The 13102-nt window shown below is 34.0% G+C and overlaps 1 protein-coding gene across 1 annotated transcript in view; it reads right to left on the minus strand.

Annotated features, from left to right (window-relative positions):
- Positions 1–604: 604 nt before the first annotated feature.
- Positions 605–13102, minus strand: part of DNAJC10 (DnaJ heat shock protein family (Hsp40) member C10) — a 55526-nt gene continuing 43028 nt past the window's right edge. Inside the window, exons 18-24 of the mRNA XM_003921795.4 lie at positions 11875–12030; positions 10524–10657; positions 9693–9746; positions 9278–9425; positions 5650–5769; positions 3819–3923; positions 605–2112 (exon numbers count right to left, since the gene is read on the minus strand). Coding sequence (XP_003921844.1) covers positions 2101–2112; positions 3819–3923; positions 5650–5769; positions 9278–9425; positions 9693–9746; positions 10524–10657; positions 11875–12030 — 729 coding nt within the window. The 3' untranslated portion in view covers positions 605–2100. The remainder of the gene's footprint in view (positions 2113–3818; positions 3924–5649; positions 5770–9277; positions 9426–9692; positions 9747–10523; positions 10658–11874; positions 12031–13102) is intronic.

The following is a 13102-nucleotide window of genomic DNA, read 5'->3' on the forward strand; positions in this document are numbered from 1 at the left end:
TTGAAAGACCCAATAACACTGATATGACTATATAAGATAACCCTGATGTATGTCACTTTATGATACATGTTACTTAACATGACTCCCAGAGGGCCCTGGCTTACAGCTGATTCCAAAGGCACATAGCTCAGGTCAAATTATAGGGCACAAAATATTTACTGTTTTATTTACTGCCTAAAATATTTCTCAACTAATAAGTGCAGGAAACTTATTTATAGGTAGTAATGTAAGCACCTTATGAGTTCAGTGATAAAACTGAGAATTATAGACAGTTGGGAGATGGGGACCATGTCTTAGATTCCTTTTGTATACTCCTCAGTGTCCAGTGCGGTGATATGCCCATAGCCAGTACATTTTAGTAAATATTTACCCAAGTAAGAGTTCTTTAGGCATTCCATTTTGGAATTCTTATAGAAACAAGCCAATCTGGTAGAACTTCTAGGCTTTAAAAATTTGAGAATTAAAAGGCTCTTGCCATTACTGATATTAATTCAAAAAGCTGGTGTTAAGTGTGAGAAGTGGTGACAGTTCTATGTATGCCCGCAGGCATACAGCAGAATCCACACAGAGTTGAGTATATAGTAGATAAAAAGATGGGAGAATATGAAGAACAAACTCTATTTTAATATTAATTATGGTTATAATCACTTTTATGAGGAAATATTGGGGAGCAGAGTAAAATGATATTGAAGAGAAAAAAAAAACCTTTTCCAAACACAATAAAGCATATTCTAACAGGTTTTTGAAAAAAACTGTAAGTTTTTAAATTCACTGTCCTCTTTTGAATTTTTACCATTCTATACACTCTGAATTATAACTAAATAACTATGTTACTGACTAATTTGTGATTGAGTCTAAACAACACAGAAATAAACGATCCCTTTCCTAGATTTATATACTTGATTTTCTTATAAAAATAACTTTAGTTATTATGTCAATATTTATCTGAAAAAGGCAGCCTTCTGACAGTAAACTAGTAACTGGAATAACTACACTATCATAAGCCACAATAAAACAAACCTGGAAAATAATTTTTCCTATTTGAATAATAAATAGATTGGACAGGAGTGAAAAACCAAAACTGTGGAAAAAACCCAATACAAATAAAGAAATACAGGTCAAAACAAAGTTCAGAAGGCAAATATGTAAATATTAGAAAGATGCCTCAAAAATCAACTATCAGGAAAATTTCTATAAAAACAATTTCAGAAAAATACATGAATACATGTATCTTTGAAATAGAAAACTCTAAATACTTGATAATATATTTAGGATACTCTACAATGCCCAATAATTGCTATAATTTTTTTCCCTCAGCTTTTCCTGGATGATATGGCAAGCTACAGAATTTGAGCACTGACTGTTGCTCAAATTCGTATACTTACTGTATGTGCATATACTGTTGCACTGTTTCTCAGCTGTGAAAAATTAAAAGCATTTTTTTCAACCTTCAAGAAGAAAAGAAAACAATGAATAGTCCCTTCATCATAATATAGCATAACAGGGTATGTTTACTTTGCCACATCATGAATGTTTTTAAAACAAAATATAAACATATGGTCAAAGATAGCATTTTTAGGAGAACAAGTGACCAAAAACCGTTACCTCTTTTCAGGCCAGCCAAAAAAATGGGAAGTGAAAGTGCACTTTATACAATGTAGACATTTAAGTAGATAATAGCACAGCAGACTCATGTTCCAGCCAGCCACATGAAACATCGTGAGCCCATAGTGGGAGACAGCAATCTATGGTCCATGGACTGAATCTGGTCTACTTTTGTATGGCTCTGAGCTTAGAATGGTTTTAATATTTTTTAAAGAGTTGTTAAAAGCAAGTAACAGAGAATAAATGATGACTCGATTCTTGTTCTCATGTATATATTATAGCCTGCAAAGTCTAAAATACTTATAATCTGGCCCTTTACAGAAAAAGTTTGCAGACCCTTTTTTTACACCAGTGCTGCAGATAATTCTGGCAGTACAATTGCAAGTCCAAGATAATGTTCATTTATTCCCATCATAAATGTAACATTCTAAATAGGTGTCTTCTGATGTCATTTGTCAGAATTTCTTTTAAATTTTTTCTTCATCTTCAAAATCATCAAAGTTCATCCTATAATAATGTAAAGGTGATAGAGAAAGGAGAAAGTATGAGTTTGTAATGTTAAAAACAAGGTAAAATACCACAAACTAACCAACATTTTACTTTTTCAGAAATACTCAATATTCTTATCTAATGGATCATGACATGAAACATACTCTGCCAAAACATAACAATGAAAAAGAAAAGATTATCTCCTAGTTCTTACCTGCCCACAGCTGATATTGCTAACTATATAGGTTTACATAATTTCAAGCATATTTGGTATGCCCTTTAACTTAATTTCAGTTATAATCTAGATTATGACAATTTTAAAATTTCAAATATTTAACATGAGATCAAAGTTTTACATTTCAAAATAAAATATCTTGAGAAAACTAATATAGCAAAACACTAGAAAAACATGTTTGTTCAGTGGAACCACGAAAATATGGACTCATAATTCTTTCCTACCTTTTAGATTTGTAAAAATACTCTTGAAGTAGTTTGTAAGGTTTTTGTCTATTGGGGTGTGTAGTTCTGAACTGTATTACAGTAGAACCTATATTCTAATATGGTGTTACAAAGCCAGACTTCTCTAGCCATTTCCAGAGGCTGAGTTTTGTCCTTCTTTTGCCTTATAGGGAAAGAATCCAAGATACCTCATGTGATTGTATTAAATTCCACTTTAAAAGCATTCCAACATTCATAGACTCTGTTCTCTTTTAAGCATGACCTACAGTAACACTGATTTGAAAAAGGTAAAACTGAACTGCCTTCTGAAGAGTAGTAGGAAAGAGGCTGTCCTACTTCTTGACAGATTAAAGTTTCAAAGAGGGGCCAAGACAAATATGAGTTTCAATACATCTTGACTAAACCAAGAACAAAAGAAAATTTGCTATCTAAAATATGTTATGAGGTTCCAGTATATTTATTCCTTTTTAGGAATAAATGCTTTATTTACACATTGGAAAAAAATTTAAATTTATGACCACAGTCACTGTTTTTTTTTTTAATGGCTTTATTGAGACATATTTCACATACCATAAAACTCCCACAGTTAAAGGAGTTCTGTGGCTTTTGGTATATTCAGAGTTGTCCAACTATCATTACAACCTAATTTTAAAACATTTTCCATATTCCCCAAATAAACTCCTTACTATCTATTAGCACTTAATCCATTTCTGCTCTCTTTTCCACCCTACTCCACTTCAGCCCCAGGCAACCATTAATCTACATTTGTCTCTATGGATTAATCTATTCTAGATGTTTTACATAAATAGTATTATCTAATATCTGGCCTTTGTGACTGGCTTCATTCATTAAGCATTTTTCAAAGATCATCCATGTTGTAGCATAAGATCAGTGCTTCATTTCTTTTATGGCTAAAAATATTCTACTGTATAGATAGACCACATCTCATTTATCTGTCAGTTGATAAACATTTGGTTTCATTCTTTTTTGCTATTATGAATGATACTGCTACGAACATCTGTTTACATGTTTTTGTATGGACCAGAGCCACTATTTTTGTTAAGTGGTTTTACTTGTCTAATTTTTTTAAAAGCAACTCAGTGTCTAGGCTACATTTTGTTTGTCCTATTTCCCAAAGTAGAATTTTCAGCTATCTTACTATTTTCTGATGCCTTACTTTGCTTGTCTATGGATACATGTAATGTATAGGAAAAAATAAATTTTGCTAACTTTTGCCAAAAGTCAACTCTAGGCTTAGTCCTTACCTTACTCCTCTTGCCTTCATTTTGGAGAGTTTCCAATTTTTCCTTTATTAAGGCAGCGATTGCTTTTGCATCTCTGGTATTTATTTGCTCTTCTTGAAAATTTCTCTAAAATTAAAAACACTTGTTATCTTTTAAGTATTTAATCAAAACATAACATTTCCACCTAAGAAACGTGATTAAATATGCTTTCAAGTTCTTTTGTTCCCAAACTTGATGCGTTTGAAATTCAAATTTCTTCTCTTGAAGGGAACAATGCTGCAAAAGCAGTAAACCCATAATGTACCTAAAATAAATACTAGTAATAGTGTTATGGAAACTTTGTCCAAAAATAAAGAAAAAAAAGAAAAAAGCACCACTGACTCCAAGAGTCTCAAACCATCGAAACTGTACAAGAAAAGATGTTCCCAGAAAATTGAACTCATTTCACTCTAATACAATAATTAGCACCGCCAACCATGACCAACGACAATATTGGAAAGCAACATGTATCTCCTAGTTTTCATCTGCCCACAGCAGGAACGTGGCTGAAAGGCAGGGGAAGGAACAGGTCAGTATATCCTGACCTGCTTATTTGGATCTGGAGCCATCTCTTTTCTTATTCTTGGTGTGAACCCTAATTCCCATACTTTGAGCTAGGATTTTGGTTTGTGTATAACTGCCCTCCTGGTTTGTATTTCTCTTTACTCCAATCGTTATTCTACTTTGGCCTTCCTGTCTGGCCTCAATGGCTGAATGCCACCCTTGTCTTTCAATTTAGACAGGGATGTTTGGTTCCTCATTTTGTCCCCTGGACTCCCCTGGACACATGGTAATATCTTTGCAAACAGCTCTGTCTATGGTATGGTTAACTCTTGTGACTGATCATTATATTGATACTTCTCTGATATTATTTGAAGAAGACCCCTATTTATGTCACCCATCTCTCAGTTGTTCTGAAAACTGGGAAATAGAACTGCTGATTCAAAGAAACGAAGACTTAAGTTCTGGTATAAACTGCCTTTCACCTCTATCAAATTCTGCTTGCGCTAGATTGTTCTTAAGACAGAGACAGATTCTTGACAGATCAAAAACCTTTACTGAAAAATCTAGATGTGTGGCAATTCTAGATTTCTGAAATTCATCAAGCAATTTCTTAATTTAGCCCTACCTCTCTCAAAATATAATGCCCAATAAATAACGTTAGATCTTAACCTAATTCTCCCTCAAAAAGTATAAAACTATTTTAAATTCTTTTCAATGTTTTACCAGAAAACATGAGTACATGGCAAATACTTTATCATTGTTCTTTCCTCCCTGCCAAAGTTAGCTCATTATTTTGAAACTTAGTAAAATAAGTTATTTTATATTTTATTAAGTTTCAGTTATTTTATATTTTACTAAGTTATTGTATTTATATTTAGTATACTGAATAGAAATAGAGCAAGGAAGTATTATTCCAAGCAGCAGAATATTCTTAGTGACCTCAACAGTCACCATAACCTTTCATAGAAAGAAAATTATCTTGAATTCCACCATCCAAAGATAATCACTAATAATACTTTGTTATGTCTCTTTTTAGTAGTTTTCCTATTCATTAGCATAAAAATGTTAAGGCCACTGAGTCTGTATCAACCATGACACAAAAAAACCTTTTAAGATCGCTTAGTATACATGTAAATTTTAAAAACTTTTACCAGTAATAATGTAATAAATATTTTAAAAAATGACAGGGAGCAGAAAATAGAAAAAACAAAAACAAAAACAAAAAAACAAAACCATTACTCAGACCAAAACACATCTTTTGAGCTTGGTCTACTACTAAGGGAAGGAACAGAAGAAAGCCTGGACATACCTTTGCTCTTTCATAGAAATAAAATTTAACAGTTGGATAGGCTCTGATACCAGCTTTCTGGCATGTCTGAGCATAAGCCTGACAGTCTACTTTTCCAGCTTTCACTTTTCCTTTAACCATCTGAAAAAGAAAAATACAGTTTGCCATTTTCACTTTGGCAACAACAAAGCAATAGGACATAAAACATTTTGAATCTAAGAATTTATTTAAAAAATTTTAATTCTTCCTATTCAAACAAGATTATTTCCAAATTATCCCTTTAAGCCCCTATTCACCTAGCACCACCTTTCCCTCCTTTGCCTTATCAAGAAAACTGAGCAGCTTTATCCTGAAATGTTTCAACTTCTTCCTGCTACCCATACCTGGCACATCATATCATAAACATGTTTCTGTTTCTATTCTTTCTTTCTTTCATTGGGGGTATGCTGTGGTAGGACTCTTGGGGCATTCTTAAGTCTTGTGGAGGCTGACTACTCCACCTGTATTCTCCAGTCCCTCCCTGTCAGAACGCATATTCTCCAGTGAAGATGAATGTAATCACAGAAGGATTCCCTACTGGATTACATTGGCTCTTCTACCATCATACTTCTCATGTTCGCGCTCTTTTTTTTTTTTTTTTTTCCTGAGCAGCAGTCTACTCTTTCACTGCTTCCCCATTGTCTGCTTATTTGGCAACATTAGTCTGGCTTCAGTGCTTACTGCTTTCTCCACGGAAATTGCTGTGAGTTCACCAGTGACCGCCTGGTCAAACTAGGCACTTTTTGGTCTTTTTATTGGGTAACCGATATTTATTGTTGACCACTCCTTTCTTTCTTTTCTTTCTAGTTCTTCTTTTTTTTTTTTTTAAACTGATAATTTTTTAAACCGATAATTTATTAAAATAGTTGGCTTAAGTATCTGCAATGGCAACTTCCACCTCAACTCCTGGCTCAATACTGATGGAAGTAATAATCTGCTTAACAATCTCAGAAGGACTGTGCAAGGCTGACCACTCCTTTCTTTTCTCAGCATTTATCACTACTCTCTCTTGGCTTTCTTACCCCTCTGACTGTTCTTCTTTTATCCAGCATGAGGATCTCCTTAATCTGTCCCTCAAGTTATAATATCCAATCTGAGTTCCATCTTTCATCAACAATCTTTTCATTGTGAACAGTTGTCCAGGGTTGTTTTACATGTCTATATGCTGATGTACCCCAATCTATCTCTTCTATTTCATTTCTAACTACTGGCCTGCTTTGGGTGAATGCTACACAAACACCCAAACACAGTATGTCCTCTGAACCCACTCTTCCTCTTGTCCTATTTATTCATTCAGTTCAAGCCAAAAACTAGGCGTATCCAGACTCCTCTCTATCCTTTATCTATCACATTCAATCTTATTTATTCTTATTTCTCTTTTGTATTTGTCTCCTCCTTTCTTTCAGCACTGCCCTAATCCTAGCTAAAGTTATCACCTCTCACTTTAGGACAACTAAAGTATCTTTGCTGCCTCTAGTTACATCCCCAAGGCAGGGGTACACTAATATGCAGACCAACTTGTGTTAGGGCACAGGCATGTAGGCAGGCAGACACACAGACACACAGATACTGAAAATAAAGAAAAATGTAGAAATGTTATTTTCATAAGTTTCTGTATCATTTACAAAATGTTTAATTGTTTACTTTTATTTCCAGTTACTTATGAGATGACACCATACTGTTTTTGGTGCCCTAAACATCTTTCTCTGGCATCACTGACATCCTTCTGCCCATGTTTCAGCTTCACTCTAATTTTACTACAGCAATTATATTACTTAGATTTATTTGTATTTTCTCTTTCCCCTAGATTAAAATCTCCTTAAAGACATGGAATTTCTTTCTTTTCATTTTCCTTTTATTTCATCTGGAGTTAGTTATGTAGCCCTACTATTTAGCATAACTGCTTTTCACTTGGTGCTTAAAATTTGTTGAATGAGTGATGTTTTTCATGTTTAATAATCTTCTAGATACATTACAGAGTTGCATTACAAAGTTGATATCTAAGCAAAGTTTTTAGTACATGAGAAATGGAGTAAAATAGAATTATTACAGAAGGAAGAATAAGAGAAAATGACTAGAAAAAATGGAAAGAATAAACCTCTTATCTGATGGACCAGCTAATAACAATAATAATCTTTTATAGCTAATAAGACCTTTAAAATCCCTCTGCTAAAAAATTCCCATGGTCTGGGATTCTAAGCTTTAGTGTGAACTGGTGGATCTGGTGCTGACTTTCTCATTCCAAATGAGTGTTTTATACCAACCACTAGTGGCAAGATTTCCTTGTGTTAGGTAGGCAACAAAGCTATCAATCTAGATTAAGTCACTAAAAAGACTGTTACGATAGAAGGAAAAACCAAAAACTCAGACTGCACTGAGGGTATGTATTCAGGTTAAGTTTATATAAGTATTTATTGAATTAGGCCCTGGGGATGTAAAGATAAATAAAACATGGAACTTGCCCTCCAGAAGAGGCAGCCATTTACAAAGGAAAATGGACAGTGCTCTACCAAAAGCAAACAAAACCACCCAACCAAACAAACAGAAAACCCAAAATTGCTAGAACTAAGTATTTCCATTGGTATGCAGCTCCTTCTGTATCAGTACACTTGATAACATATCCAGGTGACACTGATTAACTGAGAAGGGCAGAGAATATAGAAGTGCTATCAGAGCTGAGTTTTGCAGGAAGAAGAAAAAAAACCACAGATGACCAAGTTAAGGACAGAGCATTTTAGAGACAGGGAGTGGCAAGTAAATGAGGATACATGTTCAGAGAACCTGGAGTACTCTGTTACACCTGAAATCTAAGGTGTGAGGTGGACAACAGAGATAGAGCTCATATCAGATAGCTGAAGTCAATGTATGCGTATTAAGAAACTTAGCAAGCCACAGAGGGAAGTATTTCAGAAGATGACTAGGGCAGCACTGACAAAGGTAGACTGGTAGTATGAGACTATAGCTGACTCTTGAACAACAAAGGCTTGAACTGTGTTGAACTGCTTGAACTGGGAATTTTTTTTCAAGCAATTGCAGATGGAAAATAGAGTATTCATAGTATGTGAAACCCTGTATACAGAGGGCCCACTGTGAGACCTGAGCATGCATGGATTTTGGTATGGAATGCAGGGTTCCTGGAACCAATTCCCTGAGTATACCAAGGGAAGACTGTATTTCAAAGGCAAATATGGTTAAGTTTAGGCAAGAGATGATAAAGGGTTGAAGATATAGGCTAGAAGTAGAGATGAATAAGAGATGACATTTCAAAGACATTTAGGAGATAGAACTGACAGATTCTAGTGACTGCCTGGGGGGCAACAGGGTACTGGGGTGGGGAAGAGGAAGTAGATAAGAGAGAGAAGAGAGAAGTTTCTGGCTTTTATGACTAGGTAGATGATGATGTCTACCAAGATAGAGATGTTAGCTAAAAGCTTTAACAAAGAAAGATGAAATCTACTGCAGTGATTATAGTCATAGAAATAGAATAGTTATTTTTAAAATTAGAGGAAACATTTAAGAAAAAAACCTAAAAAATATTCATTTACAATGTTTTATCTAATTATTAAAACATGAATGTTGATATGAATTATTTAAGATAGATAAGACTTACCCTAGCCAAGAGCTCAAACTCTGGAGCAAAATTCTGGCAGGGTCCACACCAAGGAGCATAGAAATCAATCACCCAGTGATTTTTCCCCTGTAGAACTTTTTCACTGAAAGTCTGGGGTGTTAGATCTGTGGATACTTGAGGTAAAAATCTGTGGGAAAGGATCAAACTCATTTTTAATTTTATAAAACCAAAGCAAACATCTAAAATGTAATAATATTATAAGACTTTCTAAGTTAAAAATGGTATCAAGGAATGGCAATATAATAAAATACAGTACTATCTTGGTAAATATAATCCTTTACTAAGTAATTTAAAATGCTAGAAACTTACCCATAGTAATTTAACTACTGACATAAAAGGGGGGCAAATAGCTTTGAATCTATTTTATACAATGATATATATTTTAATTACTCACCCTAGACCCCAGACTCTCAGGGAATAAGCATCCCTATTCCAACCATTGTAACTGCTGAGAGAAGAAAAAATACTAGTTTTAAAAAACAATCTTACTGTTGCAATTTAACAAATAAGTTACACTGATTGATTTCATATGGCATCTCTCTTCTCAAATATATCTAGCTACAAATTCTGGTTACAAGGCTTCATAAATGTATTTTTCTCTAGTCTTGGTATCTTTGTGCCCTACACAGCTCAGAACATCTAGCTGTCTACTGGACACCTCCTGCAGACCTACAGGAATCACAAAACTCAGAATGTCCAAGGTTTTAGTTTCTGAATCTTTATTCAAGTTATTGCTATCTGTCAAATTCCTACCCATTTTTAAAGATACATGTCAAAAACTACCTACAAAATGCAGCCTTTCATAATTTTGTCACAGTTGTAATCCTTTCCTCCCTTGAAATCCATGGCTCATTTTTACTTCTTTAAGAACATTCATCGTATCTACCTTACATTTGAGTTTTCTACCTGAAATACCATATGGTGTTGTGGAAACAGCATGGGCTCTGAGACAGACTTGGATTCAAACCCCAGCTTAGCAGCCGTGTGACTTGGGGATGTTATCTGAGCCTTAGATAACTCCTAGACCTTAGATTCTAAGGTCTGAGAATCATAGTTTACTACTCTATTGTAATCTCCTGAAATGCTCATTAACACAGTATCTTTACACACTGGGCTTCCAATAAATATTTGTTGGGTTAACTTTTATTTTGTTCAGGTAACTTATCTGTTAAGTGTATAATTAAATAATTATAATAATTGCCTTCAAATATGAGAGAATACTTACTGATATTTATAAGCTTTATTTGACTTTAGGGGATAAAATCTTATCTCAGGGTATCTTTGAACATTTTCCTGGGCACAAAAAGAATGATACTGTTGGCAATCTATACTGCCCACATTGATCAGTCCAGTTAATGTCTGTAAAAGAAAAAAAGGATTACTTTCATAACTTTTTACACATGTTTACAATAAAGAAATAAGCATTATATTATTATAGTAAAATAGTTCTATTATTTATCAGTAACTTTTACCCAATAAAAATGGATAAGGGTTTAACACAAAATAAACCATTTATACTAATGAATTTGTAATCTAATTTATAATTAAGTACTTACTAAAATTATTGCAGATTAAACAGTTTACTTCATCTATCTCTTACATGAGAAAAACTATTTCTAAAATTCAAAGTGCTAGCAACTAATGAAAGTCTTTGCAGTATTTCAAAGAATTCCTCTTCCCAATGAAGACAAGCACTGTGGGTGTCTAATACATTATATTGAATCACACCTGAACTTAAAAACTTTATTGAAAAGAGCACAAAAATATGTAATCCTAAATGTGAAGATACTAGAAATCACTTTAACTTCGATTTATTTTTTATCTTGTAAATAAATGTGAACTAGTAATTGCATTTTCCATTCTGGTATTGAAGCAATTTGTTTCCAATCTTTTACAACTTAAAACATTGTGCCTATATTTAGGAAATTTTCTAAATACATATGCTGAAGGCTTTTTTTTTTCTTTTAAGTCCTACAATATGTGAGGAAGTGATATCTTAAAGCTCTAAAAACAAAGCTGAAAAAAGTAAAAAAAATTTAAACAAAAAAAATGAGGTAAATTTTTGGGTTGTTGTTGGCAACAATTTAGTCAAAAGCACCAGATGTACTGGGCATCGTGGCTCATGCTTGTAATCCCAGCACTTTGAAACAAGGTAGGCAGATTACTTGAGGCCAAGAGTTCAAGACCAGCCTGGCCAACATGGCAAAACCCTGTCTCTATTAAAAATACAAAAATTGGCCAGGCATGGTGGCACATATCTATAACCCCAGCTACTTGGGTGGCTGAAGTTGCCGTGAACTGAGATCATGCCATTGCACTCCAGAGACTCTCTCCCTCACTGACCAAAAAACACAAAGCGTACCAAATGCCACACACACAAAAAGAGTAGGCTATACCATTCACATACCAGACAGAAACAGAGCTGGAATCAAAGTGGTATGATCAGAACTGTAATAATTAATTACTTATTATTAAGTAATCATTTAGTTGTGGGTTAATTCATATCAGTTTCAAAATAATTCTGTTAAATAAACACTCTTTTAAATAAGGTTTAAAATAAACAATTTTTACTATACCCGGGCCATTCTTTTCCATTCTGGCATTAAGACTTGACATGGATGACACCACGGAGAATAGAAATCAACCATCCAGACTTCATTGTGTTTTCTTTTTGTAACTAGTTCGTTGAAAGCGGTGGGTGTGAGGGAGACCACTGAAGGATTCATAAGATCCTGAAGAGAATACAGCTTCCATTATAACATATATATAACATAGCTGTTCATATACTCTTGGCAAATTGTTGGTACAGATTGAGTATCTCTTATCCAACATACTTGGAAGTATTGTAAATTTTGAATTTTGGAATATGTTCATCTATCTTAGGGATGAAACCCAAGTCTAAACACAAAATCCAGACTTTGGAGCATTTCAAATTTCAGATTTTTGGATTAGGGCTGCTCAATCTGTGTATGTCCTTTAGAAAGTTCCTGTTTTTGAGAAACCAAAAGATGCTTAAGGATAGATAAAAGAAATATAACGTGAATTATCTCAAAAAATGAAAGTAAACCCTAACTTAAAATGTTTTAAGTTTGGATTTTGCACATCAGTTTTGTAAAATCAAGGTCTATTTTCCCTTTATCTCTATATATCACTAAAATCATAACAGGCAGGGAAAAGAGGTGACTTTAAGTTTCTGCGTGGATAATACAAGAGTTTCAAGGGCTGCCTGGGTGTCTACAGAGGCCATGAAGTTCTGTTCGAGAAGCAAGAATGACTGGTTTGGAAAGGATTCTTTAATTACTAAAGGAAAGCCTACTATCTCATTTTTCTGACATTCTGACTGGAGATACTACACCTTTCTACAGATTCTTTGTTCCAAATGATATTTTAACAAAGCTTCAGCCTAAAAACACTCAGGTAATACTAATGAAGTGGCTTGCTGGGAAAACAACACAAAACAGTACTTTAGAGGAGGAGAAACAGATGAGTAGGACAGGGTCTGAAGGTCATTAAAAGGATAACAAACCAGAATTTTTCATCTTTTTTCTAAGAGATCCCTCTAAGTATTTTGGTTAATCAAGAGTGTTACTGAGTTAAAAAAAGGATGCTGTAGATGCCAGACACTTGTTTTTGGAGAAAACAGGACAAAGGGGTAACAAGGCTTTATGTGAAAGTATACTGCAAATGCCTAATAAATAACTGTGTCCATTGTTTGTAAGGCACTATACATAGCAGGTAACAAATAAAACACAGATTTATTTTGAGTTTACAGACAAGTATATAATAAGAGTAAAACATTAGAAA

This window comes from Saimiri boliviensis, chromosome 5, assembly GCF_048565385.1.
Source record: "Saimiri boliviensis isolate mSaiBol1 chromosome 5, mSaiBol1.pri, whole genome shotgun sequence".
Classification (NCBI taxonomy): domain Eukaryota; kingdom Metazoa; phylum Chordata; class Mammalia; order Primates; family Cebidae; genus Saimiri; species Saimiri boliviensis.